Here is a 25,918-nt window from a genome sequence, read left to right on the forward strand (position 1 = left end):
GTGTGTGTGAGAGAGTGAGTGAGTGTGTCTCTAAATAGCTGTTATGTAATAGCACTGTGGCTGGCTGTGGTTCAGTCCAGCCATCTGACATGACCAACCCAGTGGCCCATACAGCACTTAAAGGGAAGGATCAGGTTTTCCAGGGTGTTCAAAATCCCTGAATTGTTTTACACCCTAAGTAGTTTCACACTTGTACAGTAGATGTGCAGATGGAGAGAACACACTGAATTCACTGTGTTAGTTAGTTATCGATGTAAAAGAGAAGAGGGACAATATTGGATTGGTGTTGCCACTACAGTTAGCAGATTATCAAACTACTTTGTGTCACAGTATGTCCGTGTTGTCTGTATTTGGCATCTAGGGCACTACTATATCAGGTGCAGTGCACGCTATATGCAAATTACTACTGCATGCCTTGCAAAACAAGAGTCCTACTCTGACAGTGGTGCTTTTCATAAGCAGAAAAAATAACTTGCATGCTAATTTTAATGTAGCTTAAATCCAGAATTTCTTTCAAAAATAGCTGCATGTTGACATTATCTTCTTTCACTTTCCCTGACTTTCTGCAAATTATTAATGTCTGTTTTCTTACGCTGGTGGTCCAGGAGCGCTGAGGCAACAAAGTAGTGTGCCATGGAGCGGTAGTGGTTGGTTTTGACTTGCGACATGGTGGACCAGAAAAACGGGACATTGTCTTTGATTGGTGTCTGGATCATGGACTGGTGGACTTGGTCGTAGATTTCTGAGACCTGGCAGGAAAAGGAGGATAGAGTTACTGTGAGGGAATTAAAAGCACTGATCTGTACGAAATCACTGATAGAAGTGAGGAATGGGTCCGTGGTGACATTATTACTTTACATTAACTTAAAGTGCAGTGCATTACAGTTAAAAGAAAGAATACTGTGCCTAGGCTGTGTGATGTGAGGACTCTGTGTGTGTGCCTTTTATGCTATTTACCTTTGCAGCCTCCTGGGCCATTTTCATCAGGGAATAGAACTGGTTTCGGATCCCGGGCAGGGCAGTCTTCTCAAACAGACACTCCTGAGCCTGAGCAAGCATCATCCGAATCAACATACTGAGCATTGCTGGACTCATGTCGTAGCTGGGAGTGTGGGTGAATGTCTCCTTCAGGTGGTTCAGGATACCTGGGGGAGAACGAGAGGTCAGCACAGCTCCAAACCAAACTGTTCCAGGGAAACATAAATAATTTGATTAATGGGATTCTGCATACAAAGGATTTCTAATGTTTTAGTATTATTATGTTCTATTCTATTTTAAGGCCTGCAGGGAATTAAATATCCTTTCTTCTTATCCTATCTCAACAGTGAATTCAGGGTCAGCCAATTAAAAGGTGTAGGTAAACAATTTGGGGGCATTTTCAACTTCCATGTTCTTCCAATTAACAGTCTCCTGTTGGCAAGTGGGAAGGGGACACCAGAAAATGTATTCTCTGTTTACTGCAGAAAGTTACTGACTGAACACTCTATATGATTGATGGCTGTTGGAATGTAGAGCTAATTAACACTTATTTTAACAGAAAAATATCGCTTACAGCACCTTTAACAAAAGGCCCTTTCGTGTAACCCAAGCAGAATCTGCGCACTTTTTCTTTTGTTTTAAATGTGTTTATTTTTGCAGGGACAGTGCACAATTAAAAGTAATTGCACCAGAGTAAGCTCACAGCTAATTTGCATCTGTTGTTCCTGGGCAGGTAGACAAAAAGAACAATAAATACACTACATAAAACGGGAAAATATATCAAAGTCTATCAGCGTGAGATAATAGAATCAATATAATAATAATTACAATAAATACAAGGCAATCATTGATGGTGAGATTTGTGCTGACTTCTGCCAGAACCTGAGGCTGGTTTTAAACACTGCAGAGATTTGAGTTTTTACTGTTGGGTGGGTATGAAATTCCACTCCCTACTCCTTTCACCAACCTGCTCTACCCAGTCACCTCTATTAGATGCTGTAGTCCTACCAGTACTGCCACTGTCAGGATAGACCCGGCATCCTCAAAGAGGAGATTATGAAATATTTTAAACATCAGGCATGCATTAGAATAGAATCAAAAGTTATCATAATTGAGAGAATTGTATTTTTATCTAGGACTTTTAGGATTTGTTTATTGAGTGAGTACACAGGCTTGAGTGTAGTCGCACCTGCCTGTGACTAGGTTGTTATGCAGTAAGACGGATGAAAATCATGGTGCAGCAGACAGAGACAACTGGTGCCTGACACCAATTATTCAGATTACATTTAACATTGCTGATGACCCTACTAACTTGTTACTGCTAACAATAGACTGATAGTAAAGTTAATGGTTTTTCATGGGCAAAACTCAAATAGTAATTTTTGGGAGAGGCTGGTCCACAAAATGACAGATTGGGCTTTTCAGCATGGGAGTACATTAACCTTAATTAGTAACACTCTCTTATACATATGTTTTAAAACGGTTCCATACAGACAGTTAAGGGATTGAATTTGTAAGATCGTCTATTTTTTTTCCTACGGCCTGTTGCTGTTACTACAGTACCCAGTGAGGGAGAAAAGCACACTGCTAGTAAGATCAGTGTGTGTGTGTGTGTGTGTGTGTGTGTGTGTTCCTTCAAAAGTGAGCCAAGACACAAACCTTCTTAAATTAGTCTTTCATGTTCAATGGAAGCAATAAGACCATCTGCATTCCAACTGAGAATGCCTCCCTCTTATTTTACAGATTAAAAACCTGGCAGCAGAGAGTTGTAGACAACTTAATAACAGGGGACTGCCTCGCTAGTCTTCATCTAAGGTTCTGCCATTGTTGGCTGCCTCCTCCCATTCTCGAAACCTCTTTTGTGTCCCTGGCTTGAGGGCACTGCAGCAGCCCTTCCGCAGCTAGAATCCTCTGCCTATCACCTCCCAGCTTAGTTTATTACTGGTGACAATGTTCCTCATAACAGGAATAATTGTTTTACATAGTGCAAGCCTAAATTATAGCCATCAAAGCAACATAACCAAAGCATGGTCTGTTCAGAGCTGTAATTATACAGCAATACTCCTCATACTGCCAAGTCATAATTCTATCAAGACTTGTCTGAGCTAACTGAAACCTCAGAGGGTTGGGAAACCAGTTCATATGATTGGTGTTTCTCTGGAGCTCAGCCACAGTGACAAGAAGCCAAAGGAACATCGACTGCATTCATCCTCCGTCATGGAGCAGAAGTCAGAGGGTGGAGGCTGGCACATATTGTGAAAATAAGGCTAAGCAGCATGTGCCTTTTAATATTAAGGTCATTAGAAAATGTCCGCAAGGGGAACATTGGATAGACCACTACACCTGGCTTTTTGTGGGCTATAGTGGCTACATATTACACATTTACATATCCAATGTTTAAAAGACCAAACCATCCCTTCTTACCTGCAGCTATCTGGAAGGAAGAGATGGCCTCCTCCAGGCCGGTTATTGTCTGTCGGTCACTACGGGTACCGATCTGCGAGTAGAGGGCGGCCATGTTGAAGAGGATGCTGGCCTTCTCCAGTGACAGGTTCTGTTGGCACACTGGCACTCCTGTGAAGGAGTCATACCTGTAGGAAAGAGGCGAGAGCTGTCACTATTTTTGTGAAGCAGGAATCAAAACAATTAAGTGCCTTATCAAAAATAAAATGATGTTCAGTAAAAGCCAAAAGATAAACAATGTAAAAGATACAACTAGTAATATAGAATAAAAAAAAATGCTCAGTAGGAATAAGCAGGTAAACAGAGAAATAGAGGCATTTATACCTAATATATGTTCTGTTTTTACACATTTCTCTAAGTTTAAACCATCGTTCTCCTTCACATCTAAAAGGTTGTGAGGGTTTATGCCTTTAAGCTAATTTCTCTTTCTGCTGCATCTCTGCTGCATGAATGAATGAAATGCATTTAGCCTGAAGTCAGTCAGCGGTCAGAGCCTCAACTTGGATGCTTTGCAGACACTTAGTTCTGGATCACAAAATGTCCTCCAAATGAATGGAAATTGCTCCACTTGCCCACACAAACTACATTCATCATGAGAGCCTGGTCTGATAATAATAACAATAATACAAAAAGATTGCAAAAAACTATTCATACCCCCTTTGTTAACTCTTGAGTTTAAATATCTAATATCTATCCACAGGGAGGGTTTTCTTATTATTTGCTGACGTCAATCAAGTTACCAATGCCTGTTTGTCTTCATATGTGGACTCATGTGCTCTTCTTCTCCCCTCTCCCTCTCTATATAAACTTTCTATTCTGCTTGTAACAGGTGCAAAATGCAGCAGGAAGGCAGAGCCAAACCGAAAAGCTGTGATCAAAGCAGTCCTTTCTGTTCATCTCTCCTATGAGCCAAAGCACAGCCTGGTGTCTTCTGACAGAGATATACTAGTTGATCCATGGATTAAGAGAAGTAACAAAACATGACTGAGCCTTTGCTGTTTGAGCTCAAAAGCTTTGGACAACCACGGTGTAGGGGCTCATGGCAGCTAGATTAAAGAGCTTTCTTTATAATTATCTTTACTTACTTTTTGTCACCTGTTGCCTTTGTGTCTCATGGTAAGGAAGTTACGGTAATGTGTTTTTTTTTGTGAAGTACATTTGATAATTGCTCTTAAAGATGGTTTATTTTTGCCATTGTTTTTAATTGGTGCTAAATAGTTATAATTGCTATTAAGTGGTGTGTACCAGGTAAAGAAGATGCCAGTCTGGCGGTTTGGGGAGAAGAATCGGCTCTCCATCAGAGGAAGATGGCTGAAGTATTTCGCCAGCAGTTCCACCCCGGCCTCGTTTCGACTTGGCGTTCTGCAAGCCTAGGACATGAGAAGAAAGAGATCTGATACAGTCTGCAATATAATTTACAATAGTGGTATCAATCAACCAATATCTCAAAACCTCAGGATATAAAACTGAAACTATCTGCACGTCCAGAGAGCAGAGAGAAGAAAATGTTTTTGTGATTTTAGAGAACCAACCCTTGTATGGATGCTGGGCATAATAAACCCCCTTTAAACCACAACCAATGTGACTATTATAGAGACCAGTAGCATAAAAAACGTAACACATAATGTCAGAGCAGACAGTGAGTGTACACTACCTGTCGCAGGTCCATCAGGTCAGCAATCTCGTCTTCATAATTGTTCCCGTCTTCACTGTAGTGCTCCAAGATGAAGTCCTGTCAGAGACAAATACAGCGCAACAGCTCAATACAACATTTTCTTCTGGCCAGTTGTTGGGGATTAACCCACGAGACCTTTCACAACTAGTTCACTCTGTCACATCATTCTTAACTTTACACAGAAGCCAGGTCCTACTTTACATGTGTCATGTAAAGTAGGCCTGTGAGAGCTGTCATTCTGTCAGTGCCAGCCAGAGGTAGAGACGTGAAGTCATTGGGACGAAGGTGTGATTACAGTCAATAAGGAGGGCAGCAGTAACATTGCTCAGAGATCACAAAGTCAGAACGCCTCTCACGATGCCTGCCAGCAAACCAGAACAGGATGCGAAGCCCCATAAATGTGCCATCCAGACATTTACGAGAGTGTTTCATAGCTACATGACAACTCTATTAGCGTCAACTACTGACCTACTTTGGTTAAATATTTTTATGTTCAGACCATGTATTGTGAACATGTAATAGCAGGTGTGCAGGGTAATGTGACTTACTGAGCTAAATTCTTATTGAAAACGCTGTCTACCAATGTGGGTCACATTTGCAAATTAGCAAACCTGTACTTCAAATTTTAGCTTCTTAAATGTGAATATTGTCTGATTTCTTTAGTGCTCTATGACAGTAAACTGAATATGTTTGGGTTAGGACAATTTAAGACATCACTTTGGGCTTTGGGAAACATTTTCTTACATTTCATTAACAAAAAACAAAAAACTAACAATTTATTATTGGAGAAAATTATAGATTAGTAGATTAGAAAGATTAATCAATAACGGAAATAATATTAATAATAATAATAATAATAATAATAATAACAGTTGCACTTATGTTCCTATTGGTTAGTTTCAACTTAAGATTGCTATTCCTCTTCGTCCATAAAGTCTGTGTTTATGCTGTCGAGATGTTTGAGACAGTTCCCCATGACATATAAACAAAATGACAGTTTTGACATCAATGACAACAACATTTTGTTTTGCTTTTCAAAGCCAAATGTCATAATGCTTTTTATATTGAAACCTAATGTTTAGGGTCCTTCATATTTCACTCTCTGTACCTTCCAATTATGATAAAACACGGTTTAACTAACATTTATTATGCATCTCTTCATTCTAAAACTTATATAAAAAAGTTATATCACATCTACTTTGAAGAAAGTCAGAATGGCTGCATTACATGGTAGATTCTGTCAACTATTCATACATGTGTGCCGTAATAAGGAGAGAATGGTGAGACTGTAGTTGTTTCTGTACCTTGAATAGAGTGGAGAAGTCAACTTCTTTTGTCTCCTTAAGACCCAGAGCAATGAGGGGTATGTTGGCTGTTGTTTCCCTAGGAGCGAAACGGAAAGACAGAAATAGAGATATCATAATCAGTCATCTTATGGCCTGTATAATACCTGTGAAAGGAAATACTCTTGGAGACATGTTGGCAACGAGAGCAATAGCTCAGTAAATGCTGAACACACGATACAGCAGGACTTAACATACAACAGTACAATGTGGTGCTTATCTGACTCACAGACGACTAATGTACACAAGGCCAAACAGTAAAGCACATAAATATCCACCATTAGCCTACTGATACATTGATAAGTGAATGATGAAGAAAAGCAGGCTCTAAGGCCTGGTACAAGATATCAAACCACAGACCAAGTCGTGCTGGGAAATCACATCGATAACACAGTCCGATTATTAGTAAATAATAATATGTGCAGAGCCAGGACCAGCTTGATCACACCAGCTTTGTCACTTTTACATTTTAGTCTATTTATCTTTACTTAAACTTTCATAGAGGGGAAGTCAGGATTAGGCAGATGGTGCTGTAAGCACACACTGTAGGAGTTAGGATTTAAAGGTGAACGGGGGCCCCCATGTCTCCTTGTACTGTAAAGCTACACAACTCGCTGCTGATTAATCATCCTGGGGTTACAGCCCTGCTGCAGTAATGCCAGCAATTCTTTCCTCTCTCCTGTGTCGAAGCATGCTCCATACCTTCTACAATTCGAACCCACCCGACGGTAAACAGAGGCTACCATAAAACAGCAGGTTTACCTTCCCTTCTGATCTCAGCTGTAGCTATAATGTTTTTTTCTGGCTGTTATGAACTTGGAGGTCCTTGGTGCTGAGAGATGGAAAGCAGATTCAGCTTGTTATCAGTGCTGAGGAAATATAACCTGACAGATACCTGCTGCTGATCAGACAGAGTCTATAAAAAACCCAAACCCTCCCCCTACCTAAAGCAGGAGAATGAGGTGTTACTAAAAAAATTGACCTTTTTAAAAAACAAGCCTGGGTTGCTTCTGGATTTGGTAGGCATCGAAATAGTTTCCAATGAGGGAAACAGTAGCACAAACCTCAGTTCCAATGTTAATAGTCAAAGAAGCTGTTATCAAAAACCTATTTTAATCTGTCTGGGATCAGAGATGAAGCAAAAACCTTTTCACTGCACCGTGCTTCAAAACCACAAGGTTCAGAAAAACAACGCCTGACACTCATTCATCACTTGATGATAAGAGAGCATTCCTCTGGCATACTGGCTCTGTGAATCACAGAAAACCTCATTCATCAGTAACACTGACAGAGCTAGATAGAGGCTGCAGTGTAATCCATTAGTGCTTGTAGATGAGATCACTCTGGCTTTTCTCTGCTTTGGCAGAGGGAGGGGCACGGGGGGCGGGTGGTTAGGATATCTTTCCTGCGAGGAATCTGAAATGTTAAAAGCCTCTAGGAAGCTCAATCCCCCTCCCTGAAGACACACACACACACCTTCCCACTTATTGTTCAAGTGCCAGTGTGCAAGACATGGAACAGACAACTATTGCCATAGCAGTCAAGCTAGGCTCTGGTTTTGGCAACAGACAGACCAGAACAACTTAAAACCCTTTAATAAATAACCAAAAGTCTTGAGTCCCCGTAGCTGGGGTGGCTATGCTTTCATCATCACCGCTGCTGGCTTACTGGTATGCTAGATGTGCGGTGAAAAATTAACATTTTAGGGCTCAAATATGTTTTGTGGCTTCAGATTTGTTTAGTTTCATTTTTGGCAAAAAAATGGCTCTTTTGATAATAAAGGTTGCTGACCCCTGGTCTACACCCTTCTCATGTCTGTCACTTAAATATTAATCTAGAGCCAGGAGACTGTTAGCTTAGCTTAGCATAAAGACTGGGAGTAGTGGGAAACTGTTAGCCAGGCTCTGTCCAAAGGTATAACAAAATCAACCCACCATTATCTAAAAAGCTTACTGTATCGACAAGTGGTTTTGGGGGATCTGAAGATTTATTTGTGTGTTTAGAAGCCAAAGAAAAACAAAGCATTAATTAATGATGACACTAAACCACCTCCCTGCTACCATTATTCATTATTGGATCAGTCATCAGAGGTGTCTCATCTCTCTACAGTAATCTCAGATAAAAGACAAGTGCTAATTATTCTTTCCACGCTCTCACGTAGCACAATGAATCAGCCTGTAGTGCTGATATCTTTATTTTACTGTTTCCATGTGTCAGCGCTTTAGTTGATTCATAACGTCTTTAAGAAAGTTCAGTTTGTTGTTCAGGTCAAGAACATTACACAGAGGAACTGAACAAACATCTACTACATCCCAAATCACAGTACAAGTAACATGTTGGTACTGTGAGTGACACTGAAGGAATGTGATAATGTTAGGAATGTTAATGAAGCGTTGTTGTATTGTTTCTAATATTTGATAAGGTTGGGAAGTATACTGCGATTAGCCACTATTTGTTTTCAATGGGAGTCAGTGACTACATGTACAGCACATGTACTGCACGGTCACATATATGTGCTTTCTGTTATGCATTACCTCATGCCAAAACCAGCTGAATCTGGTCTGAGTGAGAAAGTAACCTCAGAAAGACGCTATTCAGAGAACAGTGGCCTGGTGGGAAAAGCCTAGAAAGGCGAGGAGAGGTTTTTGTTTCCGTACTTCAGACTGAGGTTGTATTTCAGGCTGAGAGGAGGACACTAACTTTCTATTGTGGCTGTATAGCATCATCCCATTGAGACACCTGCTCAGAAATAAGAGGGGAAGACTTTGTCAACATATCCAATAATCCCTTGTACGTGTTACCCATACACCTGTATGTATGGCCTTTTGTAGATATGGTAGTGTGAATATGATAACACACTTTGGACCTTGCACATTTTCTTTCAAAAACAGACACACAATGGTTGACAGGTGATGTCAGTTTTACAGCCTGCCTATTGTCTGTGGATGGAGCAGGTGTTTGTCTAAGAGCCTGACAAGGAGACTGAATGTTCCCACACTTGAGTCTGTCTGATCCCATGTGACAGAGAGACACTTGGGCCTCAAGACTGTGCCGAGAGGCAGCTGTTGAATTTTGAGGATGTTGATGTCATTATTATTGACATAATTATTAGTGGATGGGGTGCAATGTTTTCTCTAGGTCTGAAGAGAGGAGGTTGTTTCTTATTTCTTTAAGCAGGACACCAAACCCCTTCACAACTCACACATTGTACTCCTCTGTGGGTAACAACACTGGCTAAGAGTGGAACACAAAATATATATATTTTACATAAATATTTTCCTGAGGGGTAAAGATCTTTCTTAGCAGCTTATACAGGGAGTTCGCCTGTCTACAAAGATGATTTATTAAAACTTAAAGCCTGTAGTTCTTGTAACAAAACAAAATAATCTGGGCGTGCCTGTGGTATTTAGGGTTTTATAAGGTCATCTGCAGATTTATGTCAGAATTTAAAAGAAAACCCTAGCTGTGTCTGCATCTCATTAAAAATCCCTAATAAACATTTTAGAAGGAAAAAAACAGCCTGATAGTAGCAGCTCGGTGGAAAATCCATGTACGATTTCTGTCAATGACCCTCAGAACTGTTCCCATAGTTACCACCATACAACACCCCCATCCCCCACAATCCTCCACGATCTCCCTACCTTTCCCATCACTTTATTGCCCTGTTGTGATTTGTTGTCATGGGCAACATGGCATCCTCTAGTGAAGTGTGTGTGTGTGTGTGTGTGTGTGTTGTGTGTGTGTGTGTGTGGTAATTCTTATATGTATCATACATGTATCTGTGTGCTTATAGTGTGTGGAGTACACATGCCACATTCTTGTGCTCTATATGTATATGCATTTTGATATTTACCTCATGCCTGTGTGAGTGTGTGGTGCAGCTTTAGTATGTATGTATTAACATGGGTACTATTTGTGTGTGTGTGTGTGTGTCGCAGATGGTTTATGGAGCTCTCAAGTGTTCTTAATGAGAAGAGCCACCTGGAAGCAGGCGTGCTTCAATCTAAGAGCCGTTCAATCATTGTAATTTGCATTAAAACACAGAACTATTTAAAGACTTTTGCTTTAAAGTCTTATATGTTTATAACAGAAAACCGTTGTTGTCTTCAGTTCATCATTTATTATCTAAAAAACTAAGACCCAGCCAGTGAAGCATTTTGCTTTCAGTCAACTGAGCGCTATACTTTACAAAAGCACCATAGTTCACTTTAAACCTATCTGGTAATTTTGTCAGCGGGTGTCATGTTATCATGGGAAAAGGTGTTACTTACGGCAAAGACAGATCCCAATTTGCAAATAACATCTGTCACTGTGTGTATAAACCTCTATATTTCCATATCACTGCCTTCAGGTCCTTCGTGTGTCTTACTTAAGCTTACTTGACACGTGAGAGCGACAATGCGTGCATCCTCATGACATACATACTGCATTTTCAAACACACCCTATAAACTTGGCTAACATTTGAAGAAAGAAAACACCAGATCACTGTCACACACACACGTACACACAACTGATCATTAGGCCGACAGCCGTGTATGCAAACTAAGATAAGCATCTAGTATAGTTCATCTCTTCGTTTCCTTGTTGCTCTGTGCTTTGTTTTCCAAAAACCAGCCGGTCCAGTTTAACAACAAACTTTGTCTTCGTGTTTTTCTTTATGTCTCGCTCTTCCTCCATACACCCCTTTTATCTGCTCCTCTGTCATCAAGCATCTTTGATCTGAGAGAGCGCATGATTGCTTAAACACTGAGTGTCAGAGCCAAATTAGTCTCCCGTTGGCTGCCAGTCAACACTCTGTTTGTATTCTCCTTCTGTATTGACAGTAGTCTGAGGTTTAGGTCTCCAGATTGAGGACTTGTTTGCATACTGAGATCACTTTGACCAGTCCTCACTTCTGCAGGTTTGGGAAATCAAAATTCCGACTAGATTTTGGGAGTTTGGATCAGTGGTGAGTTCATTATGTGACAAGAGGACTGGCGCCAAAGTCATGTGTGCCTGCATTGGAGAGCTCTGGCTGCTGTGCATGCATTTTAAAATGTAATCTATTTAATAGACTCATCACAGGCAGTTAGCATGAAAGTCAACCTTTAATTCATCTGAAAATTATAAGTTATTCCATTCTATTGCCTTCAGATGCTTTGCTACTGAGGACAAAACCACAGTTTTTTCCGTTGGTGAAGTCAATTGTGCCATTTTGTGACAGCACAAAATGTTAGCTGTGTGGCTAACAAACAAGCCTGCAAAATAAGTTACAGTCTCACGAGAGCTTCTGCTGTTGGCAAGTTTTTCCTTGCTCAATTTTATGTCCACTTAAACAACCCTGTGTGGCAGGTATATACATATTTGCCCTGCTATAAGTTCCCATTTGCACCCTTTTATGATCATTCTTGTCACTTGGAAGTATCTAATATATTGTAGCTGTGGCAGTAGTAGAATACATAGAGGTAATATTCATATTTGAACTTACTGGGCGCTCTGGTAGACCTCCACTGAGCTGTTGAGTCCTTCCAGCTGTCCCATCAGTAGCTGCAGGTTGGAGTTAACATAGCTCAACTCCAACAGAACCATCTCTTTAACCTTATTGTTGGATGTAGCCCTGCACACAGGAGAGATTGGAGAGAGAGGGAGAGGTGCAGAGAAACAAAAAATGAAAATACATTAAAGAAAAGTGAGACAAAAGGATCATAAAACATTTGAAATAAAGAGATGGGAGAAGAAATGACAGCCCTGTTATTATCCACTCTGACTTAAACTTTGCTGCAGCTGATTATTAAAACAAGCGTGCCTCTCCTGGTATTCTGGACCACAGACCTGCGTCACTGTGCCCTGCTGTGCACTTGATTTACTCTCCTGCACACAACAGCTTAACCAAGATCTATGAATCACAGCTGTAATCCATGTGTAGTTCAGCAGCTCGTTCCCATGGCAAAACATTTGAAATAAAATCCACCATCACATGACATGGTCATGTCTCAACATCAATGTTTGTACATTTCAAAGCCATTTTTGGAAAAAGAAATGTACAGCATGCACATGTTGAGGTGAGGAACATAAGAGCATTATACTGTGTGTGTGCACAGGTAGTTAGTACTGCACAACACAGATAAGGTTGTAATAATACCTCTGAGGGGTGTGTGTGTGTGTGTTTGCATACAAAGTGGCTAGATCCTTTGTAAAGCAGAATTTGTGATGCATTGTTCGTCTGTGAAAGCAGCAAACTGCAATTCACATGCATCCATGGTGTTACAAGGTCACACACACACACACACACACACCTTAGTGGTCCTTATCTCTGTTTTACAGTGAATCCTAACACATTCTCTCTGTCAGTCGTAACTAATAGCATACCCTCGTACACACCCCTGCCCCAAACTGCAGCCTAGAGATGTTTCACTGTTGTCAATCTGTTGTTGTCTCCCTGTCATCTGATCCCTCTCTCTACCTTGTAATTACAGAGAATGTGATTCTTAACAAGAAAGGTGAGATGTGAAGTAGCGCTGGTAGGATCGTTTCTTTTCTTCCAGTTAATCATTTTCACATAAGATGTTCCAAATGTTACAACTGTAACAAAATGTGTTACACATGTGGAAAAAGTGGTCTAAGCACCAACAACCTTAGTACCATTACATCTCGGGGAACAAGTTGTCATGACCATACATGACTCAAACTCAAAAATCAAATAATATAATGTGGCCAAGCATATGGTGGAGCAATTCTTTTGAGGAATCAATGCAGTCTACGTCAAACATATACACCGTCCCACAGTTTGAGCTTTAAAACTCTGCTCTTTGGTCTTGACTCATGCTCTTAAATCATATTGCTTGCTGTTAACACTGGCCACAGTGTGCGACTGTAGTTTTTCTCTCCATACAACACACTGGACCATAACAGGGATGTCAACCCCTGCTTAGCACTGACACCACACTATCACTTCCTGTTGGCCTGCTTAAGGGTTTCCTTCTGAAGAGGTTTGGCCTGGGGAATCCATCAGGGTGGAGGAGGCAGGGGTGCTATGGTTTGGACAGAATAGATGCCAGCCCGCCAGCCCAAAGGCTCATATTAATATTCAATTTAATATCTAATATCATCCCACAGAGCGTGGGAATCAGACTTTAAACCAGCAAGTGTGGTTTCACTGAAGTTCCCCCATCCTTTTTTCTGGAAAGGCTATACGTTTTTGGCAGATTGAGAGGCTGTTGTGTTTTTCCTTAAGTCATTTGATCTGAAAAGAGATAGTACTGCCACTGATTGGAGTTTCATAACCGACTGATATAATACCCTCTATTATATAAAGCTTTAAAGGGGCACTACACCAATTTTACAAATAAAGTTTGGTTAACTCGTTATGATAAGTACTATTCAGCCTCTGATAAAGGGTTGTATATTGTTTTCTGTGGTTCTGAGGGAGCCTCCTAAAGGTTATTAAAATAACTCTCAAACTTGAGCCAAGATAACCCTGATGACATCATCAAGGTCACCTGTGCTTTAGTTTGAGACCTTGAATTTACCTGCATTACAAAACTGGTGTTGGGTTTGAAAAAAAAGTGGCATTTAAGAGGCAGCAGGGTCAAGTAAAGAATAGGATAAAGTAGAAAGTAAAAAGGTAGGATCTAGTGTTTTTGGAGCTTGACCCATACTCTGGGTTCTTCCAACTTTATGGAAGTACAATACTAATACTACTCAAGGAACTGGTCCTTTAAAGCAATACACAAGGATGATTTTTGCAATTTTATTTTTCCTGTTTTCCTGTCAGTATTTTTCTCTCTATCATCGCCACCAGGAGAGGAGAGAACCGGTCTGACCAGACTGACCCCACCTGTTGCTGATAGAGAGAGGAATGCAGAACAAGAGAGGAGGACAAAAGAGCGAGGTTGAGGAGCTCACAGTACCAACGGAAAAAAAAAAATACACATTTTACACAAGAAAACAGGGATTTAGGCTCTACAAAAGGATAGTTTTATGTTGCCATTTTGTAATATTACTTCTTAAAAAGGGCCATACTTTGGCAAAGTCTACATGACAATTTTCTGGAATTATTTCTTTTTTGAAGAGAATCTGTTTATTTATATCCAGGTGGACATCCAGATGGAAGATCACAGGTAAAGCTACAGTCCGACTGCATATGATTTAAGGCCTTAAAAATAAAGTTGAGAGCATACCTGGAACTCAAAAATGCATCCAGCCTGTTCTCTGTGCTGCAGCTGGGCTGGCGAAAACACACACCCACACACCCATACATCCACACAGAGTCCATTTGGCCCTGGCCTTGGCTGGGCAGACTGTGTGAATGTGAAGTACTAGAGGAATGTGGAGCCTTCTAAGAGTAGGCAGACAGGCCTAATGGACATACACATATACTAAAGCGCACACACACACACACACACAGTGGTATCTTCCCTCACCACAAACGGAAATAGAGCTAATCCGGGAATCCCAGTGGGAGAAGTTGAGGCTGCACTGTCAGAGAAAAGGTGCTCTGTCGTACCCTTTGTCTCTCTATAGACAGTGACAGAATGTACTACAAGACAGTTTTTTTTGACAGCAGACCCGCGGTTCACTGAACTCACCCTGACTGCTGTGAGACACAGTATCCCTGCCAAAGACCACACAGAAACAGAAGGTGGACAATAACACGAAGCACTGTATAATCTAATGCAATCCATTACAGGGAGCCTGCAATAAACACTACTTTTATGACGCTTATAATATTCCATTTCTGTTGACACTCAACTCTGGAATTTTTTGAGGGTGTCTTCCTGTGGATTTCCCCACAATTAAGCACAATAAAAACATTACTTATGGCTCTAGATGATTTCCGCCTCCTATTTTTGTCTCACTTGGCAGCTAGCAGTTGACAGGCTCGTTTTTTCCAGTACAGCAGGTTCAATTGATGTTCCGCTTAAAACTGTGATCATCATCGTCTTCTTCTGTCATAAATCAGACGCAGAATCAAACAAAGTAGCAAATCTATGTTAAATAAAGGAAAGAGGCCTGTCTCTTATCCTTAGCATGCTTGTACATTTCTTTACAGTACAAAAAACAATCCTATATTTTGTTTCACAGGTGTCTGAATATCGTGACGTATTGCCGAAAAACACGAGAAGTGAACATTCTGTTTGTGAGGAGAAGCCCCCTAACCACACTGAACAAAAAGCCAGAGGGCGTGCGAGGGGACAGTAATCTTCCTAATTTTTCTCTGTTGCATTGTACCTGCGGAGAAATCTGATCTTCTCAGGGGACAGGGACAATGCGTCTGAGAGAGAGTGGCCGATTACGACACAACTTCCTGCACAGTGAATTTACCATTCAGCAACAGACACACACATTTATGAATAACAGTCATTTATGTACAGTGTGTACTGTAGCTGTACAGGCCAGGGGTCAACAAAGCACCCGCATCCTATCAAAAATCAGACCGGAAACATCACACTTTCTTAATAATCCACATATAAAGGCTCGGCTAAATGTTTAAATTTTTCTGAGGTTTCATCTAAGGCAAATGGAATGCTCCTCTTCAAGAATTTAACCAAATATCATCCACCCCCTTGTTTTAAGTCTCAAGAATTCATGACAACACATTTCCAACTGGTGTTAACTAGAGGTCACATACACTGCAGTGGCATTACTGATGAATGAGAGCTACATGAACGTATGACGTGAGCAGAGAGAGATAAACTGCTGGCTGTCTCTTATGCAACATATGCAAAAACAACAAATAGATACAGTGGAAACACGAATGTACAATATGTATATGTGTTATGTATGTGTTATGAGTCATCAGTTTTCGTCTTACTTCAGCAGGTTCTCAGCTCCGGCCCTCATCCTCATCTGTTTGATGATCTGCTGGTTCAGACTGGCTCGCTTGTTCTGCAGTTTGCTTCGTCCAGTCTGGGCGAACGGGTTACAACCCTAAGATAAGATGCAGGAACAAACATGTCAGCAGAAAATACTGAAAAAAACGATCTTAAAATGTGAAAAAAAAGTGCATAGGCATCAAGAAATGCATGGATCACTCGTTGGTATCAAACGTTATTTGTTCAGAGCATTCAGAAAAAAGGTTTTTGTTTAAATTAGAATATATATCGTGAGTTCAGTCAGGGCCAAAACTGACAAGGTTTATAGTCCATAACATTTCATCTCTCACTTTGTTCTTAAATCTTTAGATCACCCAGTCAATTCATACAACAGAGCTGGCAACATGTTATCATTTGGTCAACAAACATTCCTCTGACCTCAACATTTGTTTGACATGTGGCTTTAAAATGAATTTAAGTGTATTTATATGTGACTTTTGACCCTCTCTCTACTCCCTGATGTAACAGTGAAAATGTATTTAAGTTGGGTGTGGGAAGAGCTGCACCTTGTTCACATTCACTCTCTGTGTTTACACCTAACGGCCTGTATGTGGCTGCGCTGTGTGTGTCCTTGTCCCTATCACAACCACAAGTGTCCCAGCCTTACTGAGTCAACAAGCTGTCACTCACTGGTGCACAGATAAACTGGCCTTAGACATTCATACTGGCTGACTCACAGCACAACAGAGGTGTGGTCTGCACTGTACTTCGGATGTCAAAAAAAAAAAACAATGATGACGCGATGCACCTGAGACCAGTCAGCTCAGTAAAACCAGTTAGTTCGCAGTCTTCAACTTGGGACGCTTTTACACTGTAGATATTTGTTTGTCTACATCTGAGGTCTCAGTCTCAGCACTTAAACACATGCAGCATGTTCCTGTGACCACAGAGGGATCATAGGTGACACAGAGAAAACATATCACTGACATGATCTCATTTTTTTTTTTATTGTAAATTTCAAGGTGCATGTTCATCATTTTTGATACACATCAGCAACAGGGAGGATTCACTGACTCATCCTCATTAGATCATTCAACAGCCTGACTCTAATTTCACAGGAAGGATGCTTCTGCAATGTGTCACAATGGGTTTGTGGTGTTAAGTGTTTAGCACTCAAATGGAATCTCAGAATTTAATTACAAAACCTACATAGTTAGTCATGTATAAAAACATTACTTTTCATGCCTGTCACGGCTTTGTTTTTTTGATTTTTCTTTACTTTCTTCCCAATCTTGAATGCTCATTTCCTCTGTAATGCAGTCAAGGTCACTTCTAACTCCACTGTTCAAAGAGGGGAGATCGTAGACAGTGACCTGGCTCCTCCCATACACATGATGTCACGTCACCTGACCCTTCCTTTCATCTGACATCAAGTTGCTTCACCATTTTGTTTTGTAGGATTCAGCAGCTATTGGTATGGGGCCAAATGGTTAGAGGCACATACCACATAACTGTCCTACATCTGAAGGCAGCTGAAGACCTTTATTGCATTTCATTCTTCCCTCTCTCTCTCCCCTTGTTTCCTGTCTGCCTGTCCAATAAAGGCAAAAATGCACAAAAAAAACGATGACATCTTTTACATTTACATCCGAGTCATGTTGTTGATGTTCTTATCCAGAGACACTTCCTGTCCAGTACACATTTCGACACCACAGGTTAAACAGTTGCAGCGAGGGTCACATTTAACCTGACATTTTCTAGTTATACAGCACTCTATAACCACTCCACTGCAGTCATTTGGGTGTTCCTGTACAAACACTCCAGCGAGCGGCGAGTGTAATGATTAACCATTTAGACAAATGAAAGCCTCGTTAATTACACAACAGAGCTGCATCGACGGCCAGGCTGGACATGGCGGCAGCTTTTCTTAGAATGACGGCAGGGTGTGGACGGTTGCGTATGACTGGAGAGGGCGTGTGGACTAATTGCAGTATGTTGTCACGTCAGTCGTGACATGGAAAGTGGGGTGTATGTGTTCATTAAAGAACAAGGGAGTGGCTTGTGGCTGATAGTAACCATAGCAAGGTGTTCTGTGCCCATTTTTTATATGTAGTACGCGATGAAACCCGTGCTAGCATTCCAATGTGATGAGCCTGATCCTGCGTAGCAACATTACTCTGGGGGTCATCATCAAGAACTACAGTTAGTCCATACAAATGATGGTTTGATACCACACCACTATTTATAGTAAACTTAGAGATGTTCTGGTTGTTGTGTTTCTACAGCTTTGATGCTGGATAAAAGTAATGCTTAATCTTCATAGAACTCACATGAAGTAAGAACCAATGCCGCCATACTTGACTGTCACACCACAACACAGACCATTTGGATGAAAACTAGATCAGCATCATATTAAGTAACACATGGAACTGCTACTGCAAATCACTCTGCTGTTGTATAACCGGGGCTTCATAAAGAACATGTAGAACAACGGTTCATGGGGTAGCTGGCTTATACAACTGGTGATTAAGTATGGCAACCGGCCAAGAAGAGGCTACGGCCACCAGTTCTGTATAAATACACAGAGTGTGCTCAGTATCTCAAAATTGACGCCTCTTCATGATGAGGTGAACGGTCAACCTGAATTCATTTACGTCCCCTAATTGATTCCACATACTGAATCCACTCCCAATTACGGTGCTTTTCCAGATTGCCCAAATGGGAGTGCGCTTCATTCAGCAAGATAAAACAACTCTTTTTGTTCAGTGAACTACTGACAAAGACGATATCTGATGACAGCTGCATCTCTCATTTGTCTTTCTCCAATACAAATCCTGCTGAGGGAATTTAAGTGCGTCTCCAAGTCGAGGGAGCTCGTCTGGTTTGTGAACCAGGACACATGTTGTCAATTTGTGTCTGTGGTCTGGCTGGAGGACGGCCTCGGGCCAGATGCTACGTCAATGCTCTCGTTGGCCGAGGAGGATGAGGAGAAGAAACATGCCGATTCGGCTTTTTGTTCTGCCATCTTTCCATCCTGCAGCAGTCCAGTCGGACCACAGCCAGCTGGAGGTGAACCAGTGGACGGCTGGGAAGGAAGCCCTGAACCGCAGCAGCTCCCTGGGGCATCGGTCGAACCCAGAGAGGCCTTGTAAATCATTAAACTCATTTTCACCCAAGAGACAGAGGGGCACAACAAATGGAAGCAAAGATCATCTTGGCTCCACTTGGTTAAAATTTGACCCAAAAGTTTCCAAATTGCAAATCTCTTTAACATGACAAAATGAGAACGCAGAACTCATTGCTTTGTGGTTTCAGCGAATGTGCAAGCCTTTTTATAGTGAGACGGTCTCTGCAATGGAAGTGAAGAACCCGAGTGTTCAACACTGAGAAACAGAGGACAAAGTGAGAGCGATAGAGCAAATAGGATGAGTTAGGCTCCAATGTGCGTTACAGTAATAAAAGGAAACAGTTTGTGATTGAGGTATCAGACTCTACAGGCTCACACCAGGTCCAGTGGCAGTGCCAGACTGTGGCTCCCACTGACCTTTTTATAGACACAGGAAGTGCAGCACAGAGCCTAAATCCAGACAGCGTTCAGAGGGGGATTCGGGGGGATTGAAAGACACAAAGGCCCTGTTCAGATGCCCATCTAAACAAGCTCGTCCATAAAAACACTCCAGTTGAGGACACTAGTGCAAATGTGGAGGAATGATACACGGACCACAGCACGGCAGACAGGGGACTCAGTAAAAACACATTAGATAATCACTCAACCACTGCCAATTGTGGCCTTTCTCATAGCCTCAATGTAGACAAACTCACAGCTCTTGAAAATGTTACAGTCGCAGGTAAAACTGTCTGCTGGTCCTGATTCAATGAATGCTTACTAATGATTGCCACTATACAATGATAGCTCACCAGCTAATTAACATGATTAAAAGGCTTCGACTTCACAACATCACCAATACAGGCAGGAGAAATACTCCTCTTATCTAAGGGAACAATTTAGACAACCTGGCACTTGCATTTACATTTCAATCTCTTAGCTGATGCTGTTATCCAGAACACCTCCCATGTGTGCAACTGGAAGATACAGTCAATCAATATGAAGGGTCAAAGGTCAGGGCTTCAGTGCTCTCAATGTTTTCTTTACACACACCAGTCATTTGTGAAGAAGAAAGCAGAAAAGAAAGACAAAAGAAAGTCATTTTTACTGGATAAAAAGTACAGAAACAGGTCAGCTCAAATGATCCAAGCACTGGAGGCCAACCTGACCTGGGTTTACCAGGGCATCAATCACCGTCACACCTCTGACAACAGCAGGGGACTGATTATGTTAATTATGGGATGTTTGGTCACTGCCCTTTCAGTCTATCTCACCATCACTATCATTATCAGTAACAGCAGGAAATACAGCTATTCCTGGAGTAACACACACACACACAGGCACAGACAGCTGAAGCTGACAGTGCTGTGGTTTCTGCTGCTGTTGGTGACAATCAGGAACTACAGTATTTTAAGACAATGCTCTTCTTAAAAACAAAAATGAAATTTCAATATTACTTAAAGTTTTCTTTAGGTGGTGTTTTGATTTATTTTATGTTTTATTGTAATACACAGTAAAACACTGTTTCTCTCGTCAGTTAGTTGGAGCTGTGAACACGGGTAGGCTACATACGGTAGTATTTACTCGGTACTGAGTAAATATTATTATTAATAATAATAATAAATATTATTATTATTAATAATAATAATAATTAGAATTATATATCTATAAAAAAGGTACATATACAATTATCTGGTGAACAGGGAGAAGGGGCAACAAGTTGGACATTAAATCTCCGTTAAACGCTTATGCTACATTAGCAATGAATTTAGACAGTCACTCAAATATTTATATTATTATGATATTTAGTAAGTGTGAACTCCCCCTCAGGTTACATCAGGAGGGCCAGTACAGCAGATACACAGGAGCTCTGTTACCAAAGTGGCGAGAGACAAAGCTCACCTTTCTGAAGTAGCTGCTGTCTCCTCCGCCGTCCTTGATGCCGTTTGGTAAGAGAGTGTCCGTCATCCTGAAGCTTCAGGCTCGTACAGTCTCAGAGGGAAAACAAGAGAATTAAAAAGTTAGTGAAACCAGGTCGGCTGCTGTTTAACAGGTGAGTATCCTCTCTCCTCCAGCACTGTGTCTGCTCTGACTTCGGCCCACTCAGACGCAGACTTTTCCAGCACAAACCAGAAACTCCGCCCAAACGGAGGAGGGAGAAAAGACTGGGTGGCGCAATCACAACCAAACAAACTCAGCGGACGACACCTGTTTCGGTCACGTTATGTAGCCTATAGCTGTATGGGACGGTGACTAACACTGTTCACCATTACAGATTTCAGTTTCACCTCGGTTTAAGCCTGACTTACAGCCTGTAATTTACAGCCTGTAACTTACAGCCAGGCGCTAAACTTGCACCATCTGGTGCTCCGGCTATTAAGGTAAATCACTGTTGTGCTAAAAATAGCTCGGTTACAGGCCTGCTGCTTTTGTTCAAAGCTGTATTTACATTTCACATTCACTGTTGTCATCAAAATGCGAATTTAGTCGAAGTGAACTAGGTTAGAGAAAACAGGAAATCCAGTCCAAAACCATAATTATAGACTACAGAATAATAATAAGTGTGTTTATATAAAGCTATAAAAATAATAATCACCCCAATGTCCAGCAGTAGCTGACTAAAGGAAGTAACATCTCTGTCAAAGTAATGTAGGCTGTATTTCAGCACGGTAAACTTAAAAAAGCCATGTTCCACAGAATTATGCAAAATGGCTGCTTCCCTTCAAAACCACAAGGGAAGTCCTGGTTTGGCATCACACCTGTTTTTCCATCTTCCGGCCCTTTGACATACTGTGCTGTTTGTCTTTAAGTGTGGGGAATGACATCAACTTAAACAGGTTGCTGAACTGGAGTGAACAATGCTGATCACTTATGTCATTACATCAATGATGATGGTCACATGACTGATGATCTCAACAATAATAGTGCCTCACAACAGAAACAACAACAGTTGTCTGAGGCTGACAGTGTTTGATTTGCTGAAGAGCATTCATTTGAATATGTCATTTAATATATCTTTCAACAATGTATTACTTGAAAAAAAATATAAATGAAAGTAAGTTATGTATTTTAGATTGTGTCTATACAACAAACCACACTGTTAAGTGTTGTGTTTTTTTTGTTGTTTTTTTGCAGACTCACAGCACACACATCTCCAGCATGTGGGGAGAAAGGCAGATAGTTTAAAAGACACAGACATAAACAAACAGATCGATACAGACACTATAAAATGTAATAAAAACGTACTGCATCTATAATCTTCAAACATACTCGACAGTATTTGTTGTAGTGTGTTTTTGTGTCTGAGGTGAAACAAGAGCAGCTGTCTGTGTGTGTGTGTGGCTGGTTTGACAAGGTAGAAAGCAGGTTAAATTCCTAGTTGTGGAAGAGGTAGTTATTAATGTCAGGAGAGGATTATTAATAACTAAACAGGGGTGAAGCCAAGGAACGAGGGTGTTGCTGTGGCTGTAAACTAGGCCAAAGCTTGTCTGGGACATTTCTGCATCTAAAAGCCAGACAAAGGCTTTTAGAACGGGAACATTTTTCTATTCCGAGCCTCGTTTAACATCTGTGTGGCTGAAGGATTTTGTGGAAGATTTTGTTTCCATTCGACTCATGATCGTTAGACCACATTAAAAATTGCATACAGATTTTCTGCCTTCTGTGGCATTTTCTCTTGCGTCTGGGAAGTTAGTAGTATTTCAACGATTTTACACGTTCATGTTATATTAAACATTGGACATACTGTTCATTAAAGAACTCACATCTGTCATTTGTGTCTCTATAACACACAGTAAGTTAGTGAAGCACCGTGTTGGTACAGAACCACTGAAGAACTAATGTTTTAGAGGTCAATAAAGACATTTACATTTGTAGAATTACCTACTCCTACTCCTGTGCCGAGAACACGTAATGTTTCACAGAAGGGGGTAAAAATTTGACAGGAGATGGAAGTTCAAGTTGTAACTGACTATTTACTGTATTCAGGTGTTACACATTCCCACAGTACTGAGCTGGTTAGATGTCACCACTCTGCACAAACCAGTTGAGCTGGTTATGTTGGTGACCAGCTTATAAAGCCAAGTGGGTCCAGTTTCAGTCAGATGCTGGTTTTTTTTTTGCTTTTGTTTTGTGAGAACAACCAAGGGGAAAAGGTTTGTATCAGTCATAATAATTTGTCAGCAGAGTGTTTGTTAGTCAGCAGCACACTAAAAGTGCTAGTTCATGGTAAGATCAGGAACACAAGATTAGAAATCAAATTGACATCATGGTCTGAAAAACGTACATGAAGTGACAGTAATGTCTGCAATCACTACCTATCTCTAATGACATTACAGAAGTCTGGACTTTGGTTACACGAAACATTTCAAAATGAAGTGTAAAGTGTGCCAGAGCTTTTGTATCTGTGATGATGAAAATAATATTTTCCATATTATGGAGCCATGTAAAAAGAGTAATTGCTAACTATGCTGTGCAAAGTAGTTTTTGATATAATTACTCAATAATGGACAGAAAATTAATTTTCAACATTTGATAGTTAACTAATAATTTAAGTTCACTGGTTCCATATTCTAAATGTGAGGATTTGTTGTTGTTCAAGCCACAGCTGAGTGTTGTTGTACTAAACCTCATCGACCACTAGGTGGGGTTAGAAGTTCATATTGAAGCACTGACATTGCCCATTATTTATTGTTCTTTCCTTGTGAGTCAATGAATGATCTGCTTTCATCCATTTTAGTTTCCTGTTGTTTTTTTCTTCAGATATTTTCACCATTCCACTTTACTGTAACCAACACACATATGTATCTATAATGCAGAATACAAAATATGTATCCAAATGTGTCTAGAGGAAGAAAATACTGTGTTTGTGTATGTTTACACAAAAACTCCACAAGGTACCAGTTAGCTATGCCACTGCACGAGTATGCACAACACCTGGGCTCTGGAACATGCATACCTAAATGTAGCGAAGCCTCATTAATGATCTGATATTAAATGTACATGTTTGATTCAATAAATTGTCAATGACAGTATGGAGATTTATTTTAAAGTGAACTCCGCACTGCATCTTGTTTGGGGGGAAAACATTGTTGCACTGACCTCTGTGGGTCGCCTGAGCCCCATTAATCTTTCATCAGAAAATCTTTCAAAGGAAATATGATTAGTATGCAACCAAAAGAGCTTGTGGCCTTAGCTTTTATTACTGCTGCCTGCACTTACTTGGTCCCTCAACAAGTTGTTTTTTTCATAGGTTTGTCCTACCCCAAACTCTATAAAAACATCACCTACTTAAGTATGTTTCACGATTCCTTGTACTTTGATTAACTTCTCCTGTTCAATGTAGATTTACACTAAAGTTAAAGAGAGACAGTGCAGTACATAGAGGAACAAAACTATATTTCTTCATCTTGCACTGGATCAGCTGTAGTCTGAGGTAGTCCGGTTTATTGTCCAGTGAACAGACATTAGCAAGGAAAACAGTTGGGAGAGCTGGTCTGCTGGGGTTAGCCTTTAGCCTAGCATGAACACCGACTTGCATACCTTATTTACATTACCTCTCACACCGCTTCTGGCAGAACTGTCAAAGGGCACGTAAAATGCCTGAACTTCCTTAAGCTGCTTACGTGAGTTAACCCAGCAGGCCGTGGCAGTTATGGCTGTAAAACCACTTGGACCATTTTCCAAATTTTACAGAGCTCTGCAAGGAGGTGAATAACTGAGCCGCATTTTCCATTGTTTTGCTACTAAAAATGGGCAGTCCACACTCCTCGCCAACACTTTAACATGTTGCTAATTGCTTTAGTTTGTTACCCTGTATGAAAGGCTGGAATATTTAAAATGTTTTTCTCCGCAAACAGTCAAAACTAAAGGTTGAATTCTCTTGGCAACACTCAGCTATCGGCACCATCATTCCAGAAATCTTAATGTCGGTCCTCAGAAACTCATTAGTTAAACCATATGGAGGTCCCTGCCTGTTAAAGAGTGCAGCGAACTGAGGGTGCTTTGCCTTTCCGCTCATTTCTCTTCTCCTCACAACGAAGCACAAAGCCAATTGTAAGTGAACTGCTTCCCGGCTGCTTTTCTAAAGGCAGAGGGGGCACTGCGGTGAACAACGGGCACCGGCGTTCAACCCCCGGCCCAACAGGAAGTGCTGTGGGGTTGCTATGCAGCTCTGCTCCCCAACCACAAGAACTCTGGGTTCCCTGTTAACAAATGATGTGTGGTGTGGGCAGTATGGCAAACCATTTGAGCAGGCACTCCAGAAGCTCTACAGTAAGAATAGATCAAGGGTGGAATGAAAAAGAAAATGGGGGAGAGTGAGAGTTTGTCCTTGGCTTCAAAGTGGTGTTGGGTTCATGGCCTCTTCTCTTTCCTTTCTCTTTTGGTCCCTCTTTCTTCATTCTTCTTTTTTTTGTTTCTCTCCACCATTCCTCCATCTCTACCTGTCTATACCTGTCCATCCCTCCTTTCCTTTCTCTGACTTTTCCTCCCTCAGCAGCTGTCTCCTTGCTTTCACCTTTGCTTGCCTCCCCCCCCCCCCCCCCCCCACACACACAC

The 25,918-nt window shown here is 41.0% G+C and overlaps 1 protein-coding gene across 2 annotated transcripts in view; it reads right to left on the bottom strand.

The window, feature by feature from the left end:
- rhpn2 (rhophilin, Rho GTPase binding protein 2) overlaps positions 1-21,453 on the bottom strand; it is a 28,897-nt gene extending 7,444 nt beyond the window's left edge. The window contains exons 1-9 of one of the 2 annotated variants that reach the window (XM_035652568.1): positions 21,263-21,453; positions 16,254-16,369; positions 11,928-12,056; positions 6,421-6,499; positions 5,096-5,173; positions 4,687-4,811; positions 3,403-3,569; positions 958-1,145; positions 593-749 (exon numbers count right to left, since the gene is read on the bottom strand). In XM_035652568.1, the coding sequence (XP_035508461.1) occupies positions 593-749; positions 958-1,145; positions 3,403-3,569; positions 4,687-4,811; positions 5,096-5,173; positions 6,421-6,499; positions 11,928-12,056; positions 16,254-16,369; positions 21,263-21,328 (1,105 nt within the window). In that variant the 5' untranslated portion in view covers positions 21,329-21,453. The remainder of the gene's footprint in view (positions 1-592; positions 750-957; positions 1,146-3,402; positions 3,570-4,686; positions 4,812-5,095; positions 5,174-6,420; positions 6,500-11,927; positions 12,057-16,253; positions 16,370-21,262) is intronic. The other variant, XM_035652567.1, reaches the window with a different exon arrangement.
- Between the last annotated feature and the right edge of the window lie 4,465 nt (positions 21,454-25,918).

Source organism: Morone saxatilis, unplaced genomic scaffold (genome assembly GCF_004916995.1).
Source record: "Morone saxatilis isolate NCDOM2014 unplaced genomic scaffold, NCSU_SB_2.0 Contig11, whole genome shotgun sequence".
Taxonomy (NCBI): Eukaryota; Metazoa; Chordata; class Actinopteri; family Moronidae; genus Morone; species Morone saxatilis.